Genomic DNA, 24,742 nt, shown 5'->3' on the forward strand with positions numbered 1-24,742 from the left:
ATAAAGACAGAATTAGGACTCTATAAAATGCTATCCAACCACGTGCGAACATTCAAAATTTGAAAATATTCGAAGATTTGTCTTTCTACTAAAATTCTACTCTACTTTAAGTGTTAAACTTTGAGAATAGCTGTATTTTGAAATGCCTTTATAAAAAAACATTATCTAGCACATTTTATATGTGTGATTGGACCTCTCTTATGGTCAAAAAACAAAAGCAATTTTCCTTACCCTGTAGTTTATGTCATAATTAGTTACCAGTAAAAAGTCAAGTTAATCAATAGATCATTATGACTTTAATCATGACTCTACAAGGAATAGAGCACTATTTTATCTTCTAACTAAGTGAAAAGAATAAAATACATGTACATAGTTCATTTATGCCTAGTTAGAATCAGAACTTTCTTCAAGCGTCCTTTAGAAATGTTTAACTGGGTCTTTGTGGAGTAAGTCAACAAAAATTAAATTTCATTTACTTCTTTAAAACATCTTTAACTTCCTAACAAAGGTAATCAGGTATTTAAAATTGCCAACAGCTTTCTCTTAGGATCTGAACTAAATAGTCTGGGAAGTTTAGAGTGGGAGAAATAAAACAGAATCTAATTGAATGTGAAACCAAACGTACAATATTTGGGAGGTTGATGTATTCCCTTCCTTTTAGTGGGCTTGAACAAAATATTCAACTGCTTACTTGCTGAACGCCTTCTCCACCTACATCCCGTAACTGATGAATGCCTGGCACACTGCCAATCTTATCTACTTCATCCAGAAAGACAATTCCTATAATTTAAGGAGGATTCTATTTATAATATGAAAAAGATATACACAAGACAACCTAAGCTTTAAAAGGCTAGGCAGCTAGAGAGAAAGGTATTTAATCTTTAACACAACATACGCAATAGTTTAATACAATAAAAATATACTGCCAAGTTTTCCACACATCATTTTGTGTAAACGTCTTATAATTTATTCTTACATCATTTGGGTAAAAATATCACTTGGGTAAGATTACCAATTCTCTATGACTATTATAGTTAGCTACCCCACTAATGTTTTCAGGTTCTTTATTCTAAGAAGCAGAGATAGAGGTACAGTGTGAAAGCAAAAGGTGGATACAGGGCTGGTACTAGCTAAACTTCAGCTTATTTTTTCCATCTATACTCTTGTCTTAAAGGAATTTAGACAGGAAGCTGTCAAGCTCTTCATGTAAACAAGGAGAGATGACAGGGAAGGAAAGGAGAAATGTAGCATCTATGACTCTCCCTAGGTAGACAAGTTAGTATGTTTCTATATACACCTTGCACTCTCTTGCACTTGTCTTTTCCCCCTCCCCCAACCCATTTCAGCATTAGGAGTCTGGAGGAAAGTTAGAACAGAATGAAATAAATAATTTGGCCTGTTTTCGCTCTAGTAGTATTGCCATCTTATGACAATAAGACAAAGCAAACTCTGTGGCCCTTAGTATGCTAGAAAACTTAAACATAGCTACTTTCTAAGAGTTACTGAATTTTACTCCTTGACTCAAAACAAAAAATGTATTATCTCTTGCTGTTAGACTGCTTCCTCAACAGACTATATCTGAGGACAGATAAACTTGCTAAAACATACCTTGTTGTGCTTTTTCTACATTATAATTGGCATCTTGGAGCAGCTTGGCAATCACAGATTCAATATCTTCACCTACATATCCAGCCTGAGTCAAAGTGGTACAGTCACAGATAGCAAAAGGGACATCAAGGCATTTAGCTAGAGTTTGTGCCAGAAGAGTTTTACCTATAAATAGAAACAGTAACAAGGGCCTTAGGTTTTCTTCTTAAGAGTGAGAATTCCCCAGTCATAAGACACAGGTTACAGAGTCATTTATATTCTATTTTCTTAAACGAGTGGTAAATTTTTAAGTTTATCTACCTGACCCAGTTGGTCCAAGCAGCAAAATATTACTCTTTTCAAGTTTGATGTCATCATGGGAAGAATCCAAAACTTCACCTCCTCGTTTTTCCTGAGGTATTTGTTGATTGACCTGTTGCTGCACTGATGCTCCTAAAGCATTACCATGTGGACTAATTCCAGCAATCTGAAGCAACTCTGAAAAAATGCCAAAGGTATTAGAGCTTCATTTGCTTTCACTTGAAAAAATGCCCAATAAAACTTTACATCTAAAACCAATTACTTGTTTAGAAAAAAATAAGTATATATTCTGACATTTTTCGTCTTACCTAAAAGGGAAGGAAGCCTCAAATTATCTAATGACAAATGTGTATAATACATGATGATTATTCATAGAACCACAAGCAAAGGAAATATATTATTTTTACCTTCCTTATTTATATAAACTTGTATGAATAATATCCTTTTACTGAAAAGAAGGCAGTATAACAGAAGGAGAACAGTGTCAGGAGTCAGAACGCTTCAGAAATTTGGTCCTTTCTTTGCCTCTGAATAGCTATATGATCTTGAGCTATATCATCATACACATTTTGTGTTTCTGTGCCCTAATCTATAAAATGACTAACACCTGCCCTATCAATTTTAAACACATGCTGCTGCTGCTGCTGCTGCTAAGTCGCTTTAGTCGTGTCCAACTCTGTGCGACCCCATAGGTGACAGCCCACCAGGCTCCGCCGTCCCTGGGATTCTCCAGGCAAGAATACTGGAGTGGGTTGCCATTTCCTTCTCCAGTGCATGAAAGGGAAAAGTGAAAGTGAAGTTGCTCAGTCATGTCCGACTCTTAGTGACCCCATGGACTGTAGCCTACCAGGCTCCTCCGTCCATGGGATTTTCCAGGCAAGAGTACTGGAGTGGGGTGCCATTGCCTTCTCCACATGACTGGAAGTTTAAGAACAAAATGCAATTGATTTGGAGGGACTCTGAAAGACAAAGGTACATGTACATATATTTGTACAAATGAAAAGAAACAGTGTTGTAGAGAAAGGATAAAACATTGAACTGAGGAATAGAAAGCTTGGGTTCTAGTCTCAGCTTTATCATAGGAGCACAGCAAGTCGCTTGGCTTTACTGAGCCTGCTTCCTTAGTGAATTACTCTACAATCTCTTCCACACTTAAAAATGATGCTGTGAGTCTACCAGAGAAACCAAGTATGGTAAGACTCATTATCCCTGGCCCTACCTGAATTTCTGATTTACAGAATCTCAACTGGATCACTGCATTTCCTTTATCAGACATACAGTGTTAATTATATGGGAATCATAGTGCTGGTGAACTAAGAGTTTATCAGCTGGATCCCTTTTTAAAAAAATCTTATTCTCACCCTCTCAGCTGAAGGAAAGAATCCCAATACTCTTCAACTAGCTAGATTTGTAAATATCCACATTGCTCCTGGCTCTCAGCATTTAAGGTACCTGGGCTCGTATCATATGTTTATATTTTCTAGATTTAGTTGTAGCTTGTTTCTACGAATATCAGTATTTTCCAATGCTTTATTATTTTAAGCAAACCAAAAGATAGATGTTCAGCAAACATATTACTGAAATCCTATTCCATCTGGCTGTCATTTTCAAACTATCTTTGGGTCACATCCTTTGGTAAAGGGTTATTCTCTTCACCAAAAATAACAGGCATTAAATAAATATTTGAATTTAATTAAACTGTACTACATTTGAGGGTTAATGGTCAGTGAATAATTCACAATGCTATGCCTCACTACAATTCACATCAGGTTAAAAAAAAATGCACTCTTCAGTTAGCTAGCTGTCCCCTACCAAACAAAAAAAAAAAAGAAAAACTTTTTTTTTTAATTTCAGCAAAATCTAGTTAGGAATTGTGATGTATAAGCAGGTGCTTGACTGAAGACTAGGTCTGCCCAATGGGGAAAAGATGATTTAGGTAACTTGAATAAAACTGTAAGAAGCATATTACCTACAGTGGAATCACATGTCACATATATTCAACTTTATGATTTAAGTTTTTTAAAAGAGAGGAACAGTTCAAATAGTATAGAATAAATGATGTTTGTCATTCCATTTATGAAAATATGCCCCAGGGTAAACTTGAGAAAACACTCCTGTTCTTTAAGTCTCTGTTCGTGTATATCTCTTATTGCCTAAGCAGCTCTTTATAATGAGGACTACGAGTAAGCAGGCTAGAATAGTTAGTTGTATGGAGCAATAGGGCCCTGGGCAAAACTTAAAATTTCTGTGCTTCAACTTTCTTATGTGTAAAATGGTGGTGAAAATAATCATCTCTGTCTCATAGGCTTGGGGAAGATGAAATGAGTATATAAGTGTAAAACGCTTAAAACAGTGCCTGGCAGACAGTTTTACATGTGCTTTGGAAGAATTTACTGTTAGTATTACTATTTTCCTAGTGTGTAAGTATCTGTATAACATAGCCCTTAGATGCAAGCCAACTAGTTCATCTGGTATTTAACATCAGAAAAGTTTATGTTCCAATGATGAGGGGAAGAAACCATCAGTCTTAAAATGTTAAAGAGACACATGTTGATCCCTAACATGTGATTCCAAAGGAATTTCCAAGAATATTTTAATTATATATGACTTTGGCCCAATGTCCTAACATTAGAACCTAATATCCCACATAGGAGAAGACTAAACTATACATGAAAGTAAATTCTACATAAGCTCTAAAAATATTAATTTCTAAGTCAATCAATATATGTAATTACAAATTATTTTGCTTACATCCTTAAATACTGTTACTTGTTAACATTTGTATTAAATCACTATGATAGACTTTACTAATTCATACTAGTTTCACCAGCCACCTGCCCAAAATTATGAATTATAATGACAGCATATTTTATTACATGTAATAAATCTCATGCCAGAGTTGCTGAACTCATTATGTTCTCATGGCTCATCCTAAATATACAGTACAATATTCTGATGTTCAAATATTAGATGTATAATACTGTTTGGTTCAAAGGCAAATGTTAACTTATCAAACTTTTAAGTGAAAAATTTCACACTGGTTTATCTAGTATTTTTTGTCTTCTGTGACAACATGAATCTTTTTATGGTAACTTTGGAACTTTCACCCTTTCTTTGTGTAGCAGCTCTCTTCACCTCCAAAGAAATGAGTGCAAGACATCAGAATGGCCACTATCATCGGTGTATCAGGTCGTCCCATACCCTCCATCAGACCACCTGCTGCTTTTAGGGGCAGTCTAGAGCTCTCAACAGTGAGCTGGGGGTTACGCATAATTTGTAAGCCTACACTAAGTTTCATAAACACCAAAAAATAAACAATGTAGTTTCTGGCACAGAGTTAGCTGAAAGATGATACACCTCCTTTAAAATCTGTCACTTACAGGCAGATCAACTTTAATTGTATGGTTTTGTTTTTTTAAGGAAAAAAAAGGATACAACATTCAAGGTACAAATTTTTAAAAATGTAACTTCTGTTAATATGCAGATCTAGATTTATAGAGGCAAACTACATATAATACTTATTTCTTTACGTTATAAGAAATATCACAATAGAAAAGATAAAATCAAATATCTAAGACAACCCAACATCTATTAACTACACAAATTAGCTATGAAACTGTTCCAAAGTTATATATGCCATGTATAACAAACAGGTTTAGATAATATACGATGCCTTTCTTAGTAACACACAAACAAGTACATATCTATCACAACTAATGCTGACAAACTTCACTGAGGTAAATCTAAAAAGAAGAATGATTACAGAGGAGGACCTGAAGAGAGGTCACTTACTTGTAAATCTGTACTCATCCTCCCGTCTTCTTATTTCTAACTCTAAGAAAGAGGATGAAAATGGCAACATGAAAATATTATATATTTGCTTAATTTAGAGGAAAAACAAGGAGTATTCCACTTCTTGCCCTCTTCCAAATATAAAGAATACGTTCATTAATGTTTTTTCAGCTTTTCACATTATGAAAGAATTTATATGCTACCTCTTTTCTGTACTAAAAAAAAACCCCACCATGCTTAATGATGGCTATATAGTTGCTAATATTCGCATTTGTCAAAGTTGCTATCTATTTTAAGAAAAGAATTGTAGTAATTTAGGTCTTCAATAAGAATTTAAATCCCTCATATTATAAAGACCATATAACCATTTGCTTTTCCAGCACCTAGAAACTATTCCACAACTATTAATTTGTTGACTGAAGGAATCAGAAAAAATTATTTTGCTCCATAACTAAACAACAAGATTTGGACCTTATAGTCATAAAGGTTCCAGGTCCTTCATCAGTTACTATAATTTATACTTTCTAAAAAAGTAATTGATCCTACTATGTAAATATTTTGCAGTAAGTTCAAGCAGTGAACCAGTGTCTTCATTAAGGCAATAAATTATATATTAGTGCCTACTAAAAGTAATTTAATACTAAAAGTACTTAGCAAAACTCCATAAAATTATAAAATGATAACTAAAAGAATGTAAACAATAGATATCTGTAGGACAACTCCAAAATTACAGCTCCCTAGCCAAAAAAAAAAAAAAAAACCCTTAAAATATTTCCATTTTATTGTATTTATAGTTTTTTAAATAAAATCATTCTATTAATATAACACACACACTGTCCATAGTAAGTTGACATTACACAGTATACTGGTGCATTAGAATCTATCATTAATAGGAATTATACTTTGAATCACTTACAAATTTGCCCTGAACCCTTCACTGTGTAGCTGAGGCCAAAAAAAGAAAGAGTGCTGAATATGTTCTGTTAGAGGTACCATCTCCATATATCTCTGAGTTAGGAAAATTAAATTCTGTGTCCTGAACCCAAAAGAGAAGAACTCAAGAGGTGTGTACAGAACACTGCAATGATCTAGTCAACAAGAACTACCTGTGGTCAAGTCTACAACTCAAAAATGATGTCTCAATTTGTACACGAGAACCCATGCACATACACCTGAAAATAAAATTTTAAGAAATAATACTTAACAAGTTAACAGACTCTGGTATTTTCTACTCACACTTATTAACTCTCTTTTTTAAATGCTGTTGGAAATGAACTGGAATGATTTCATGAACCACTAATGGGAAGCAACCTGTATTTTGAAAAATGCTGTACTGTACTAAAAGTATTTTAAGACAAAAGCAAAGAGTTGCAAATAAGGATTACCTCTAAGCACAGTAATCTCTATTTTGGTCAATTATCAAAACACTAACCTCTAGGTGTTAATGATGTCTGCTTCTCAACTTCTGCCTGCTGTCTCAGATTAGCTGGAATATTATTATATATCCTCTTGTAATGATTGTATACAGCAACAGAAAGCACCTTCTTGGCAAACGACTGGCCAACAACGTACTTGTCGAGGTAGTTATAAATCTGAAAAATGATTAGAAATGAACAATTTACTATAAGCATCACAATATATACATATTAGAGTTATATACTGAGCATATTTTTTTTTTGTCTGCACCACACAGCACAAAGAACTTTCCCTACCAGGGATGGAACCTGGGTCCCCTGCACTGGAAGTGTGGAGTTAACCACGGGACAAAAGGGAAGTCCTATATACTGAACTCATTTGCTTACAGTTTTAAATTTGAACAAAGACTCTCATTCAAAACAAAATGCCAAGGGCATGATACACTATGTAGCAATGATTTCAGAGGCCCCAAACCTTAAAGATACAACACACCATTCATTTGTTCTCTAGCTTAACAAAGTATTCCTGTACTTTTCCAGTGCTATGCCAGTTTCTATTCTATAAACAATGCCAATGATCCTAATTTTCCAAAGTTAATATTAAAGTCAATTAGAATACCTACACTTGCTACCATGAGTCTAAAGCTGTTATCATTAATGAAATCAATTTTAAAAATCTTTTTTACACCTCTTTCAATCATATGAATAATATTCTTCACAAAGATAACATTATAAAACTAATTTTTTCAAAATAGGCATTCAGTTCAGCTCAGTTCAGCCGCTCAGTCACGTCCGACTCTTTGCAACCGCATGGACTACAGCACGCCAGGCTTCCCTATCCATCACCAACTCCCGGAGCTTGCTCAAACTCATGTCCGTCGAGTGGGTGATACCATCCAACCATCTCATCCTCTGTTGTCCCCTTCTCCTCCTGCCCTCAATCTTTCCCAGCATCAGGGTCTTTTCTAATGAGTCAACTCTTCGCATCAGGTGGCCAAAGTATTGGAGTTTCAGCTTCAGCATCAGTCCTTCCAGTGAACACCCAGGACTGATTTCCGTTAAGATTGACTGGTTGGATCTCCTTGCAGTCCAAGGGACTCTCAAGAGTCTTCTCCAACACCACAGTTCAAAAGCATCAATTCTTCAGTGCTCAGCTTTCTTTATAGTCCAACTCTCATATCCACACATGACTACTGGAAAAACCATAGCTCTGACTAGACGGACTTTTGTCGGCAAAGTAATTCTCTGCTTTTTAATATGCTATCTAGGTTGCTCATAGCTTTTCTTCCAAAGAGCAAGTGTCTTTTAATTTCATGGCTGCAGTCACCGTTTGCAGTGATTTTGGAGCCCAAGAAAATAAAGTCTGTCACTGTCTCTGCATCTATTTGCCAGGAAGTGATGGGACCAGATGCCATGATCTTAGTTTTTTGAATGCTGAGTTTTAAGCCAGCTTTTTCACTCTCCTCTTTCACTTTCATCAAGAGGCTCTTTAGTTCTTCTTCACTTTCTGCCATAAGGGTGGTGTCATCCGCGTATCTGAGGTTATTGATATTTCTCCCGTCAATCTTGATTCCAGCTTTTGCTTCATCCAGCTCGGCATTTCACATGACGTACTCTGCATATAAGTTAAATAAGCAGGTGACAATATACAGCCTTGACGTACTCCTTTTCCTATTTGGAACCAGTCTATTGTTCCATGTCCAGTTCTAACTGTTGCTTCTTGACCTGCATACAGATTTCTCAGGAGGCAGGTAAGGTGGTCTGGCATTCCTATCTCTTTAAGAATTTTTAAGAATAAAATAGGCATTATATGCTCAAAAATCATTATACCACCTGTATCAATGTGCTTTAATACTCACAAACATTTAGCTTTTTCTCCGATATTAACTTTAAAGCTATGCATTTATCTAAATGGCAATCTAAAACTCTTATTCTTGGTAGAAACTAAAGCTCTATATGAAATTTGGTTATTGCCAATGGCTTAGCACCTAGGGTAAATTCTTTCAGCTTTTAGTTAACAGAAGTTAACTGCTAATATTCACCAACTCCTGAAAACAGTTATTTTTTAGAACTTTATTCTCTAGAACTCTGACTCAGATTCTGAAGTCTACACAAATTAGTGAGGAACATAAAGCTTAACAGCTATATTTTCCATTACTTTATTTATTTTTACATAACAAATTCTATAACGGTTGACCATATATATGTTGTTATGGTTTTTAAAAATTATCATTCCTCACGAATTACACCCACGATTTAGCACATTTGCAGAAACAAATGCACTGGTATCTAAACAGTCAAAGAAAGCAGAGGGTGAGAAATAACAAGTGTGCAAACACCACCTAAGACATGGCCAGAGATAATAACACAGCCCAGAAAGTACATAACAAGCACCAGAAAGCACACACCAAGTACCCAATGAAGCTGGTGCTATACTCTGCTGTGTCTCACATGGCTAAATCACCACCCACCTGAGACTTCAAGAAAGAGCCAACGCCACAAAAGTCACAATGTTATATAGGAGTACCCTGGCAAATTGGTCATGAAAAAAATACTTGCTTCATTTGTTAGCCTGAGGCTGTTTTACCTCTAATAAAGTAGATTAATTTAAGAGGGAAAAACTGTAGGCTGCTGTTATTTAGGGACCCAAACTAACAAAAACAAATCCCTAGCTGTTCTATTTTAAGGATATCATTTTAGATTAACTTAGTATTAACATCAGATATGAAGATGACACCACCCTTATGGCAGAAAGTGAAGAAGAACTGAAGAGCCTCTTGATGAAAGTGAAAGAGGAGAGTCAAAAAATTGGCTTAAAGCTCAACATTCAGAAAACTAAGATCATGGCATCCGGTCCCATCACTTCATGGCAAATAGATGGGGAAACAGTGGAAACAGTGGCTGACTTTATTTTTCTGGGCTCCAAAATCACTGCAAACGGTGACTGCAGCCATGAAATTAAAAGACGCTTACTCCTTGGAAGGAAAGTTATGACCAACCTAGACAGCATATTGAAAAGCAGAGACATTACTTTGTCAACAAAGGTCTGTCTAGTCAAGGCTATGGTTTTTCCAGTGGTCATGTGTGGATGTGAGAGTTGGACTGTGAAGAAAGCTGAGTGCTGAAGAATTGATGCTTTTGAACTGTGGTATTGGAGAAGACTCTTGAGAGTCCCTTGGACTGCAAGGAGATCCAACCAGTCAATCTCAAGGGAAATCAGTCCTGAATATTCATTGGAAGGACTGATGCTGAAGCTGAAACTCCAATACTTTGGCCACATGATGTGAAGAACTGACTCATTGGAAAAGACCCTGATGCTGGGAAAGATTGAGGGCAGGAGGAGAAGGGGACAACAGAAGATGAGATGGTTGGATGGTGTCACCGACTCAATGGACACGAGTTTGGGTAAACCCCAGGAGTTGGTGATGGACAGGGAGGCCTGGCATGCTGTAGTTCATGGGGTTTCAAAGAGTCACACACGACTGAGCAACTGAACTGAACTGAATAATCATCAGCTGTATTTCATTGCTATGAATACAGTGATCATGGGAAAACAGCAATGGACCCCATACTTAAATTTCAAGCATCAAATATCAGTAACAATTTAGCCAAACACAGCCTGTATTATAAAGAACTTACAAAACTTGTTTAGATACTAGTATTAAGATTCAATATAAACTAGAGAGAGGGGAGCAATGAAATGCTTTCAAGATAAAATGTTTATAACACTGAGCGAGGACTTATACCTTCTTGGGGGGAGGAGGCGGTTTCTGTTGGAATGCCAATTTTACAGCTTCTGCTGCTGATTCAGGTTCTTTAATTATGCTTTTTTTTGAGTCTGCTTCTGATAACACAACAAAAAAATGATGACATTTTTCACACTTCACAAAGCGGGTGGATGCTGTAAAAGGACAGAGAAAAATAATTCAAATACTATTTAACTTTAAAGACTCATTGAAAATTGAAACCTACGTACTTGACGAAAAGCTTGTAGTTCACTCCACTAGCCACAACAGCCAGCCTAATTTGTACCTAAAATAGATGATAAATGTGAGTTCAATAAACTACATTCTATTCATTTCAGCTAGGTGTGACAGATTTTATCTAGAGAAAAGATTAGTTGAAATTCTTTTGACTTCTCCATTCACTAAAGTTTTGGGTTTTTCTTTTGGGGCAAGATCTTAGTTCCCCAGCAAAGGACTGAACCCAGGCCCTTGGCAGTGAAAGCGGGGTGTCATCTAACCATTACCAGGGAATTCCCTAAAGTTAATTTTAAAAACTACCACTACATTAAGTAGTTATTTTATTCAAATACTAGAATGAATAAACTGTGGGAAAAAAGTAAAGTACAAATAAATTAATCTGTAATAAAATTAACATTTTACCACAAAAAATTACAAACACAAAAGTTGAAAGAGAAAAATCCATTTTAATCCCTAAAAATGTAAAATATATATATATTTTAAGGTTCTTTTCAAACCTGTGAGCATTTTTAAGACCTTGACTTGGTAAATATATAAAATTATTTTATACCTTTCTTATTATCTTTATTCCACTAATTCCTATTTCTTTGACCTAAAAACCATTAAGAAACTGGGACTTCCCTGATAGTCCAGGGGTTAAGAATCTGCCTTGCAATGCAGGGGACACAGGCTCAATCCCTGGTCAGGGAAGTAAGATCCCGCATGTCATGGAGAAACTAAGCCCATCTACCACAACTGGAGAGTCCGTGAACAATGCAAGATCCCATATGATGCAACATAGATCCCATATGCTGCAACTAAGACCCAACACAGTCAAATAAATAAATATTAAAAAAAAAAAACCACTGAGAAACTAACAAAATATAATCATACAACTTTTGGAAACAGGGCAGGGCAGTTAAAAGTGAAGATGAAATAGGTTTCTCAATTCCAAGGCATCAGCTATAGATATCTTGTGTTTAAAACAAAAGTGATTTTCTCTTTTCTCTTGGATACAGGAACATATTCTTAATCTTCTCCAAGCCTAATTCCACTAATGGTAACCAAGGACCTCAGAAAGCAGCATGGTAGAGAATCCCATACAGAATATTAACAGATTCAGAGCAAAATATACACAAGAATTAGTTACATGTTGGTAGGTCTAGTAATATATTTTTGTGTTACTTTTGTGTAACCTAACTAAACAGGTAAAAAGGCAAAGAAAAATGATTTTTAAAACTATGGGAATCTCTGTCCTTTGGGAATATTATAACTACCTATCCACAGATTACAAAAAAACTGCACTGGCAAGCACACCTCAATCTTCACAAAATAATCGAAGTTCAAAAAAAATAGACATGGACTTCCCTGGCAGTACAGTGGTTAAGACTTCGCCTTTCAATGCAGTGGGTGCGGGTTCTATTCCTGGTCAGGGAGCTAAGATTCCACATACTGAATGGCCAAAAAAACCAAAACATAAAACAGAAGCAATATTGTAACAAATTCAAAAGACTTTATAAATTGTCCACATTAAAAAAAAGACAATTCCATATTTAAAAAATAAATTATTAATTCAACCAATTATTACATGTCTGCTCTTAAACAAAAAGCCAATCAAAAATATACATTCTGGACAAATTCTAGCCACAAATTTTAAACTAGATGAGGGATCACTTGGGTATTCCATTCATCAATCACCTAGTAAGGCTTCCCTAAAGAAAAAGATCAAGCTATTTCAAGTACTTTTGATTAACACAAGTCAAAATTCATTATCACCAATTCCCATCAATGGAAAAGATAGTGGCTTTATCTTATGACCAGGCACCAGTTTATAATTGTTACTGATGGTAGTAAACAGGGCAAGGATTAAAGGGCAGGGAAGCCTCTAATCTAGTTCAGGCTGTGTCACTGGAAAATCTGGCCTGAGAACACAAGAACAAAATATTTCTCTGAAGAAATTAGGTCAAAGGGAAAGAGAAACACCAACAAAAACATTCCTCTTTGCTTATTCCTCATGCTTCTTTAAGGGTGCTTAAATTCTACCTGAATATTTGCAATACTGTTTTACACTGAAACATGTTCAACATATATCCAAGTTCTACTTATCAAAATGCTATTTCAGAAAAACAAGTAAACAAGCATTGCAATGCATACTTTTTATTCCTAAAAACAAGGGGCAAAATCTGATTTTGTTAAATTTTCAGGGGATAAATAGACCTCTTTACTTGAAATGATTACTACAGGTATTCTATGTTCCTTCACAAACAGAATACTGATGCCAATAAACATGCTTGTATAGTATACCAACAACAGAAGAAAGACTACCTTAGTAAAAACTTTTTCAGTATATTTGTTTAAATGAAAGTTCTTCATAATTCTGAAAAAGTTTCAGAGTCAAACATAAAATCTCCAACCACTGCATAAAAGTTTATCCTCACTCTATGAGACACATAATTACAGTAAGCCTTCAAAAAGTATTATATACATAAAAATAAAAACTAAAAGCTCCATCCAAAAGCAAGAGAACATGCAGTATGACTCTGTTTAAATGAAGTACAAAAACAGGCAAAACCAATCTCCAGTGATGAAGGTCAAGGTAGTGGTTGCATTGGGGGAAGAGAGGTTAGTGACTGGGAAAGAACATGAGGGAGCCTTCTGGAGTGCTGCGAATACTGGTATGTACATCCATCACACTGTACATTTAGAATCCATGCATTTTCTTTCCTTTTCTGTATATAAATTATACCTCAATTTCCCCCTTAAGTTAAATAAGAAAGAAATTTTTTTAAAAATCCCAAGAAAAGCCCAAAATAAAAAACCCCACAACTAAAGCCTTACCTTAAATAAAACTAGGGACACTATTCATAAAGTTATTTTTTAAAAGGGCAAAGAAAAAATTAATATATATCCTTATAATCAACAATCAGATATTATTTTAATTTCTGATGATTTTCTAAATACTTATAATGGGACCAACAGAAATGGTATTTTATTTCAATAAAGTCAGTCAAGCAACAGTAATACCACTATAAGAAAATATAAAAATCACTATAAACATATTTGTGAGATGAAATATGTACAGGAAGATCAATGAGCTAAGAACAGCTTTTACATTTTAAAAAATGACAATGAAAGTTAATGAAATTCAAATTTCAGTGTCATACACAAAACTTTATTGGAACACAGCCGATTTCACTCCTTGACACTGTCTATGGTTGCTCTTGCACAGTAACAAAGGAGAAAAGTCACAACAGAGACCATATGGCCCATAAAGTCTAAAATATTTACTGTTTGGTCTTTATAGTAAAAGTTACCTGACTCCTATACAGCATTTAAAAATAAAGAACTACCCATAGGATAAGAAAAATATTTGCAAATCACGAATCTAGATAAGGGCCCAGCATTCAGAATAAAGAACTCTTCCACCTCACCAATAAACAGATAACTCCCACACACAAAAAAAAAGAAAAAGATAACCCAACCTAAAAATGGACAGAAAGTTTAGTCTTCTCCAAAGAAGACATACAAATGGTCAATAAGCACATGAAAAGATATTTAACATCTAGTCATTAGGGAAATGTAGATCACAACCATGATGAGATATTAATACCACTTTCTATTCCTATGATGGCTATAATAAAAAAAAAAGACACAAATGTTGAGGATGTAAAGAAATTAGAACCCTTATACCTATCTTGTTAGTGGGGTTGTAAAATGGTACAACATCTACATGCTGTACTATGCTTAGTAGCTCAGTCATGTCCAACTCTTTGTGACCACACAGACTGTAGCCCAGGCTCCTCTGTCCATGGAGGTTCTCCAGGTAAGAATACTGGAGTGGGTTGCCATTCCCTTCTCCAGCGGATCTTTGCAACACAGGGATAAAACCCCAGTCTCCCATATTGCAAGCCGATTCTTTTCCATCTGAACAACCAGGGAAGCCGAAGGATACAGAAGTGGGTAGCCTATCCCCTCTCCAGGGGATCTTCCTGACCCAGGAATAGAACTGGGGTCTCCCACATTGCAGGCAGACCCTTTACCAGCTGAGCTACCAGGGAAGCCCTTATACCTTGTTAGCAACATCTACAGCAGTCCCTTAAAAAGCTAAACAGTTACCATCTCACCCAGCCACTCCATTCCTAAGCATATAGCCTGCCTCTCAGGGCTCGTCTGAACACAGCTTAACTATTAAGAATTGTTCATCAATTAAAATTGCCAGGTGGCTCAGATGGTAAAGAATTCACCTGCAATGCAGTAGACCCAGGTTCAATGCCTGGGTCAGGAAGATCCCCTGGAGAAGGGAATGGCAACCCACTCCAGTATTCTTATCTGAAGAATTCCATGGACAAAGGAACCTAGTGGGCTACAGTCCACAGCATTGCAAAGAGTTGGACACGACTGAGCAACTAACACACACAAGCAAAACAAGGAAGGAAAGAGTTTTCTTAAATTATCTTATACCATAATAGTTCAAAGTATTACTAGTCCAGGAGATTTTTAGTATCTGGTAACTATAAGAGAGACTATTGTTAAGTTCAGGAAAAAAATAATTCTGATGTATATAAGGTATAATGTATATATTTCTGTGCAATTAATGATTTACACAAAGGGCAGGGAAAAAGAACAGAAGTAATACTTACACACGAAGGTCTCTACGTGTGTGCATAAGTCACCACATTTAGGACAGCGAAGCTGGTTTCCACCTTTCCCAGAATTCCCAGAGCCTGATTTCTTACTGCTTCCCTCACTTGCTGATTTCTAATGTTTGTGCAAGAAACGAAAAAGTGTCAATTATTACTTTCAGGCAACCACCATGTAACTTAAGTTTGTATTTAAATTTATGTTTATATTGTTTGCAATTAATCTTACAAAAAAAACAGTTTTAGTAAAAACATATATTTACTGTTTCCCTTCTTTACATGGTATGATCCAGCCTGTATAATAATTAGCTTTTTTTCAATGACAGTAAATACTGCTGCTGCTGCTGCTAAGTTTCTTCAGTCGGGTCCGTCTCTGTGCGACCCCACAGACAGCAGCCCATCAGGCTCTGCCGTCCCTGGGATTCTCCAGGCAAGAATACTGGAGTGGGTTGCCATTTCCTTCTCCAGTGCATGAAAGGGAAAAGTGAAAGTGAAGTCGCTCAGTCGTGTCCGACTCTTAGCAACCCCATGGACTATAGCCTACCAGGCTTCTCCGTCCATGGGATTTTCCAGCCAAGAGTACTGGAGTGGGGTGCCATTGCCTTCTCCGGCAGTAAATACTAGAGGGGAAAAAAATCACTAGTAACTAAAAAACTTACTATGAAATTGAATTGAGAGTTATTACCATGACAAGTACTGACTCAACTTTCTTAAATCTAACTTCTGTCATCTCTAGAAAAAAGGCGGGGGAGAAAATTTCACCTACTTTAGAGGGGCATTGTTAGGATTAAGTGTGTATATGAAAACACCTAGCATTTGGTCTCACACATATTAATAACTCAAGTGTTAGTCAAATTTGCATAATAAAAAACATGATTATTCACTGACCTAATAAAGTTACCAATCATCTACTTCCTAGCTACAGAGTTCAGTTCAGTTTAGTCGCTCAGTCGTGTCCGACTCTGTGACCCCATGAACCGCAGCACACCAGGCCTCCCTGTCCATCACCAACTCCTGAAGTTTACTCAAACTCATGTCCACTGAGTCAGTGATGCCATCCAACCATCTCATCCTCTGTTGTCCCATTCTCCTCCCACCTTCAATCTTGCCCAGCATCAGGGTCTTTTCAAATGAGCTACAGAGTAGCCCACCATTAAGTCATACAGATATCCAAGATTTTTAGGCAGAGGATGAAGTAAGGTTTATATTATCATGAGATTTAAGAGCTGTGTAGAAGCAGAAAAGGATGGCTCTTCTTAATCCAACCAACCATCAGACTGACGACATAAATTATTTAATGAAGCTTCTTTACTGTGTTGGGGTGTTAGAAATTTTAATTACTGCTTACCAACGAAATGCTTATCAAATAATTTTATGGTTCAGGCTGATACACAAAATAAAAATACATAAAATTCTTCATATCATTTTATATTTCCTACAGAAAATATGGGCTTCCCTGCTGACACAGCAGTAAACAATCTGCCTGCAATGCAGGAGACACAGGTTTGATCCCTGGGTCGGGCAGATCCCCTGGAGAAGGGAATGGCAACTCACTCCAATATTCTTGCCTGGAAAATCCAGGGAAGAGTCACCTGGTGGGCTACAGTCCATGGGGTCACAGGGAGTAGGATACAACTCAGCAACCAAACAACAACGAAAACATATAACCAATGAAATACAGAGTACTATTGTATTTGCTTAAATGAGGGAATTCAAATATGTATACAGATGTCAATAAAGATAAAATACCTTATTTCCATCTCCAGAGCCATCTTTACTTATCCCATCTCTTGAGGCAAAGTATGCTGGTGTTTCTGTAAAAGCTCTAAAAGGAGCTCTTCGTAGAAGCTGAGTTTCAAAGGTCCCAAGCCTTCCTAAAACCAGTATATGAATACGACTACAAGAAATACCTGAAAATACAGTGAAATTTATTTAGTCCACACATCAAGTATTAACAAGCCTTCAGTAAATCCCCTGGAAACAAAAATCCCTTAAGCATTAAGGAAGTTGAAAAAGTTACAGTTTTCACAGCAATGGTACAAACTGGTGACACCATCCTCAAAAACTGGCCAGACCTGTGCTTTGGAAGTGAAGACAGACCAGATATAACAATTAATGACCCTTTCAAAGTGTGAGAGATAAGTAGTTCAACACTTGCCTCACTTGTAGGGGAACAAGGGCATTTATGTTCCATATTGTTATATGTCTTATATCTACCAACAAGAACAAACAAAATGTAAACAAATAGGTGTCTGGATCTGTCCTATGGGATCTTTGTTTGCTGACTCCTGCTTCTCTGCATATAAATACAAAATAAACCCCCAAATAAATTATCGTCAATGGCAAAAGAGCCATACTCCATACTGTGAGGCAGTATTTCCCAAGTTGGTCTTTAAAAGACTGCTCCCTACACAAGAAAATTGAATGGTCATAAGTTAAACAAAATTCCACAGACCTCAATAACCTAGAGCTACTTAGAATCTTGCAAAAGCTAACAATGTACATTTGCCATGAAGCAAGTTTCCCAGCAGTTACCAGACTGCTATTAGGAGATGATTAAACAACCACTGGGGGCAAGGCCGGTGGTGGTGGTGGTGGTGGTGGTGGTGGTGGTGGTGGTGGCAGTGGTGGTGGTGAACACTTAGATAAAATTAAGAAACTGATTTTGCCTCCCTCATTTTATTCCCTGCACAATTCACAACTCAGGATTTAATTTCTATACCTGTTAGGGCTTTTTAACAGATACATACGTATATATTGTATTCAAATGCAAAAACTGGTTTACAATTATGTAGTTAAAACAATTCAAAAACAATTGCTTAGTTAGTTATGTAACTGTTTTATTAACAACTCCCTCCCATTTTCCAACTCGTTTTACACTGAATAACTTATCACCGTAGGCCATCTCCAGTTCCATAAAAAACAAAAATGAACCCACCAAACTACTCAGCAAAGATACAAATAATAGGAAAAAATTTTTCATTAAATTCACAAAGAACACCAAAAAGGATTATGACATCCCAGTCCCTAACCCAAAAAGTGTAAAATTTTGCTTAACACTATTAAGCTTGAATATTGAGGGGAAAAAAAATTGATGCATTCCTTATAAGTAACATTTTCAAGACATTTCAAATTTTCTCAAGTGTAACATTTCCATGTTTTGCAGTAAATTATGTTAGCCATTACTCTCTCGTTGGTGATGCCACTGAGTTGGTGATGACTCAATGGACATGAGTTTGAGTAAACTCTGGGAGTTGGTGATGGACAGGGACGCCTGGCATGCTGCAGTCCATGGGGTCAGAAAGAATCAGACACAACTGAGTGACTGAACTGAACTGACTCTTGTTAGAAAGAGATACAGTTTATGAAATTTAGGCTAAAGACTACGTCCCTATAAAAGGCAAGTTTAGACAAAGTTATAGGGGAGAGGGATAGATGAAATCAAGAATGCAGAAAGCTGAATGTACCTTGGGGCTGGGTGATCTGTATTTGGGAGTTCAGTGTTCTATTCTGTGTGTGCCTGAGAACATCCGTTAAATGAAAGACAGCACAATACAATAATCTACTATAATCTATGTAACAAGTGTAATTTTTTTTAATTAGTTTATTTTGTATTTGTTAACTTTACAATATTGTATTTGTTTTGCCATACATTGACATGAATCCACTATGGGTGTACATGTTTTCCCCTTCCAGAACAAGTGTAATTTTTTAACTTTTATGATGTATTCACAAAGAAAACTACAATTATAACAACTTTTATATTTGTTCTTGGATGTTATATTTGTACTCAGTTGTTTAGAACAAAATTTATACTTGAAGTTTCACATATAGTGTATTATTTTCCACTTATATCTTTTAAAATAGTATTTAACAATGTATAATATCTAATACTATTAGAAAATAAGCTGAAAGGAAATTATCTTTGGGAATTTAAGAGAAATAAAAATTATGAACATGATTCTTTTAAAATCTACTTGAGTAGAAAGAAAAATAAGTCCTTCACTTTAAATAACTTATGAGGTAACATATGAAACCAAACTACACAGTCACCACAGAAAATACAATTTAAAAAACATGTTCATGTCATTTAGACTTCTAAATTTAAGAGTTTCTTTGCTGGCCCTGATAGTATGGTACTGAAGTGCTGTTTTAACATTCTATAATCTAAGGGCCACACCAACATGATGCTATAAACACTAAACCACTGGTTCCCAAACTTGGGCATGCATTAGAATCACATGGAGGGCTTGTTAAACCACAGATTGGAGGGCATCTTCCCTAGTTCTGACTGAGAGGGTATGAGGTGGGACCCAAGAATGCATTTCTAACAAGTTCCCAGATGATGCCGATGCTGCTGGTTTGAGGACCACACTTTTTAAAACCACTGTACAAAACAATGTAAATGACCAGTCATTCAGCAATCATCTAACATCTTCACAGAAAGCACTGCAGCAAGCCAATTAGGAATTTTTAACCCTTTTTTCTGTCCTCTGGCACGCTGGTGAAGCCTATTCAGAACATTTTTAAATGTACAGAATAAACTATATAGGAACCCAATCATCCTGAAGTAGTTATTAATATATTTTAAAAATATACTTCTTAACAAAATTAAACAAGATCTAACAGCTTTTAAAATAACCATGATTTCAAAGTAGTGAAAAGTGTAAACAGTATTTTGGGCTATCAGCAATGTAATGTGAAACGAAAACATCTGTGATTTTGACTGGTGACAATTCCACAGGTATTGCTAATACTACTATGGTTTCTTGCCTATATTTATAACTGAAGGAAATGCTACATTTCACTCAGAGACTAGTGAAAATATAGTTCAAAGAACCTCTGAAATTTATCCCTGGGCCTTTTGGAAGCCTGTGAACCCAGGTGAAGAATACCTAAAAGCCAAACAAGGGAAAGTATTTATGTGAAGTATATTTCAAAAGACTACTTGGCAGTAATGACAAAAGACAGTTAAAAGTTAAACCACTTACAAACTTCTGTCATAAAGATAAAGCTTTGAGTTTCAGAGCAGTTTTTTAAAAAATATATACTAGAATAAGGTATAATGATTTTAGGGCTTTTAACAACGGAATATTTTATTCAATTTCTAAATACTTAACTTCCTATATTAAATCTTAAACTAAGCATTCTCCAAAAATACACCAATGATTCAACTTAAAAGATAAACTGATCTTTAATTTGCATTTTAGAAACAGAGTGCAAGAACTAGCTAGTTTAAAACTAGCTATTTGTGATGACATATTTAAGTGTTTAACAACTTATGAAATGGCAAATCAAGTTGGATACTCTCTTAAACACCTGACCCCTAACACAAATTGGAAACAAAATTCAACAAACACTCACAGTGCTTGCAATTTAGTACTTACTGCTTTTAATAATCTCAACTTTTTACTTTATGTCCAAGTTATTACTTCAGGAATTCTGAATACTTATTAATAAAGAAAAATAACATGACTCCTATAATAGTTTTCCTCAAGTTTAAAAATGTTTGACAGGTTTTCACTAAAGCTACTAGTCTACTGGTCTGAAGGTGAACATGCCAAGAAAAGAGAATTGATTAGGAAATAGTGTGTAATTCCAGAAATAAAGATGCTCTATCACTTATTTTGTCTTATTTAATTTGTATTGGATTTAATCACAAGAGAGCTGCTGCTAGGTCGCTTCAGTCGTGTCCGACCCTGTGCGACCCCATGGACAGCAGCTCACCAGGCTCCGCCGTCCCTAGGATTCTCCAGGCAAGAATACTGGAGTGGGTTGCCATTTCCTTCTCCATCACAAGAGAGGGAGGGAACTAAAATCTAGCTAAAAACTATTAAGTTAGGCACATTATGTAACCATCATGAGAATTATGGATGCTAACCAACAAGTTTGAGCATCTTCAAATCTTCATTTACACCCTTATGAGATGACACCCTTTCAATACATAAGAACAGAAAGCATCCAGAAATCAAGGGAGTTATACAGAATCACACAACTCTCACAACCAAATTCAGACCAAGTATTGTCACTGAGGAATTTTTAAATGGAATCAAACATTTTTGAATGCACATACTTAGAATGCAAACTGACTGTTATATATGCAAAGTACATTTTAAGAAGACATACACCAATATACTGAAAACACCAGCAATTTGAGCAAAAAATTTAATTTTTACTTTAATATACATTTCATATTCAAAGAGAACAGTGAAGAAAACATTACATTGGATACATATAGCCCAACAGGAAAAGAAAACAGATTCAGTGCCTAGTATGACAATTTATCAAGTAATTTTTCAAACTACCATTTAAAAGTTTTAAAGTATAACATGACAGATAAAGCAACAGAAACAGAGAATAGCATTTTGTACTTCAGAGGAGTTATGACATCTCCCCTTTTATTCTTAAATCACTGCACAATTTCCTGTTAGAAGACTCTATTGATGAAATTATTTGTTTAATTATATGGCTGAAATTCTTAACTCTAATTATAAGAATAATACACTACTTAAAGTTCAACTCTAATTTTTCTATCTTTCACTCTCTTCCTCTTTCCAGGAATTCTAAATAAAAATAACCTTCTTGGAGGTTTTTCAGGCTTTAAAAAAAATTATATTTTTGTAGACTTATGTATAGAGTTTCTACCATGGAAAAGAAACATTTTATGTAATTAAGCCTTGGGAAAGTCTCAAATCCATGTGAAAACCATTTGATGTTTCACTGTCACATAAAAATATTAAATTCTATGATGATATTGGGTAATATCTCACATTTTAAGTTTGATTTACTCCTTTACAGTAAAAGCTATGGTTTGGTATTTCTGAAAAGCTCTAGTAAACCTGTATTAACTGAGAAACAAACAGATAATTCCTAAATAAGCCATTAATTTTTTACTTACCTAAGGATAGATTTAATTTTTTAATTAATTTTTATTGGAGTATAGTCGCTTTACTAAATTTAATTTTTAAATTTGCTGTTGTTTTGAAAAGAAAAATAAACAACTGCACACTTCCTATCATTTAGTTTTCAGAGACAATTGATAGAAATGAAGATTTTTGTCAAAAGGAGCCTTCCCTACCCAAGGAGAACACCCACATATTTCATACAGGCCCAGTGTTTGTCTAGTTCTCTAAACTTGAAGGTGAGGACTTATTCCCCCCTGCATCTCCAGCACCAAAACAGGGCTTGGCACACAGGAGGCTGTCAACAACTGTGTCAGATAAATGAATTTAACTATCTGTCACTTTCAAGTGTTTGCAACTCAAAATTCCCAGAATATGGATGTCTACTTGTTCAGGTTTAACAGCGTCTGGGGACTAAATTCACTCCTTTATATTTACGTACCATTTTAGAAAATGCTTCTGCCCACACAACCTCATTTAACCACTGTGTGAAATAAACTGTCAGAAAATAAACATTCAGTAAACTGTAAGGATTTTACAATGACGCTAAATATTAGGAACAGGGGGCTTTCCCCCTCCGCCCTGAGATCACAAGCTGATAATCCAAAACAAAACGAATTTGCCTAGAACTTAGTGATTAAAACAGGATCTAGCCTGTCGTCAGCTATTCAGAGATTTAGGGAAGAGAAAAATGGTTTCTTTTCCGGAATCTCTTGGCTAGGGTACCATCCCTTCGCAGCTCCTGATAAACAGAAAGGAGAGGTAAACAAGCGCCACCCTTCAAAAACTATTTGCGACTGTCAAGTTAGGAAACCCGGCAAACGACTGCTAAGACACCCAAGTATTTCCAAAACAAGTGCTGAGCGAACTGGCACCTCCTCAGACGCTTTCCCGCGGCCGCCCAGAAACAGCACGAGTCGGGTTTACGTCCCGGCGCGAGCGGCCGCACAATGCCTGTGACACCCCGGGCCTCGCGCGGCCTGCGCCCGGGACGGCCGGGTCGGCGCCCCGAGGCCCCAGGGGACCCCAACGGTGGCAGCCCTTCATCCGAGCCCTTCCCGCCGCCCGCGACAGGCCAGGGGGAACCCGGCCGGGCTCCGGAAGAGGGGCCGCAATCAGAGCAGCCGGCAGTCCCCGGAGGAGCTCTGAGTCGGGTCTGGGGACACTTTCTAACAAACGGAGCAATCTGTCCCTCGCTTTCAGGGTTTCTGCGAAGCGGCCACATTCTAGCCCCAAAGGCCTGAAAGCCAGCGGGTTGGGGAGCACATATGTTCACCCTAAATGTGAGAAACAGCTGCTCCAGAGGTTGGCAGAGTTCCATGCCACGGAAGCGGGGGGGGGGGTTGCCAGGAGAAGCACCGAGTGGTGGGGGCGGTCTCTTGCCCTCCCGGAGTTTCTACCGCCCCCCAGGACACTCCTGGATCAAGGGCTTTACTTCGTTACCTCTTTGAGCGGAGACAAGCGATGAGCTAAAGATTCGCGCGGCCGCCGCGCCGCAAGTACAAGCTCCGCAGCCCGACATCTCAGCGGGGCCTAGGCCGGGGCTTCGCCCCCAGCGGCCGTCTGGGTCTCAGCGGCCGACTCTTCCTTGCAAGGTTCGCTGCCTTAGCTTCGGACTCTCTTGCCCGCTCTAGGCCCAATGCAGCGTTAACCCGCTTGGCACCAGGACATCCGCTCGTTTCGTGCCCCACTGCCGTCTAATCAATAGACACCTAACCCCCTCTCCCCCTCCTCGTACCCCAGCTCCCCCCCTCCCCGCCCACCGGGCCCCGGGAGCGTGCGCGCGCCTGCGCCCTAGGACTCGGGAGAGGCGCAGGCACGCGCCGCGCCTGCGTGCGCGGGACACCGACGTACGGCGAGGGGAAAGGGGCGGTGACCTGGGCTCCAATGAGCAGGCTCCTACGGCAGACGGCCGACCCGAACTGGGGAACTACAAGTCCCGACAAACAATTCTTTGGGAAGTCTCCCGAGTTGAAAAGTTTGCGATAGAAGCGGAGAGATGCATGCTGGGAGTTGTAGTCCCAACTCGTCGCAGTAAACATAGTTTTCGACTCTTGGCTGGGAAGGTCTAAGTGAGACTGGTGGCTTGGCCGCCCTCGAGAAGTCTTGAAAGCCGCCGATTC

At 37.2% G+C, this 24,742-nt stretch overlaps 1 protein-coding gene across 4 annotated transcripts in view; it reads right to left on the minus strand.

The window, feature by feature from the left end:
- Nucleotides 1-24,390, minus strand: part of CLPX (caseinolytic mitochondrial matrix peptidase chaperone subunit X) — a 39,166-nt gene extending 14,776 nt beyond the window's left edge. For 2 of the 4 annotated variants that reach the window (XR_014060504.1, XM_081513757.1), the window contains exons 1-9: nucleotides 24,063-24,390; nucleotides 17,467-17,627; nucleotides 15,718-15,835; nucleotides 10,862-11,016; nucleotides 7,133-7,292; nucleotides 5,701-5,742; nucleotides 1,909-2,085; nucleotides 1,609-1,773; nucleotides 692-780 (exon numbers count right to left, since the gene is read on the minus strand). Coding sequence is in view for 2 of the 4 variants with exons in the window: in XM_081513757.1 (XP_081369883.1) it covers nucleotides 692-780; nucleotides 1,609-1,773; nucleotides 1,909-2,085; nucleotides 5,701-5,742; nucleotides 7,133-7,292; nucleotides 10,862-11,016; nucleotides 15,718-15,835; nucleotides 17,467-17,627; nucleotides 24,063-24,141 (1,146 nt within the window). In the remaining 2 variants the exon portion in view is untranslated. The remainder of the gene's footprint in view (nucleotides 1-691; nucleotides 781-1,608; nucleotides 1,774-1,908; nucleotides 2,086-5,700; nucleotides 5,743-7,132; nucleotides 7,293-10,861; nucleotides 11,017-15,717; nucleotides 15,836-17,466; nucleotides 17,628-24,062) is intronic. The other 2 variants (XR_014060505.1, XM_081513759.1) reach the window with 1 other exon arrangement.
- Nucleotides 24,391-24,742: the final 352 nt, after the last annotated feature.

Source organism: Giraffa tippelskirchi, chromosome 7, assembly GCF_054371585.1.
Source record: "Giraffa tippelskirchi isolate mGirTip1 chromosome 7, T2T-mGirTip1v1.2.pri, whole genome shotgun sequence".
Classification (NCBI taxonomy): domain Eukaryota; kingdom Metazoa; phylum Chordata; class Mammalia; order Artiodactyla; family Giraffidae; genus Giraffa; species Giraffa tippelskirchi.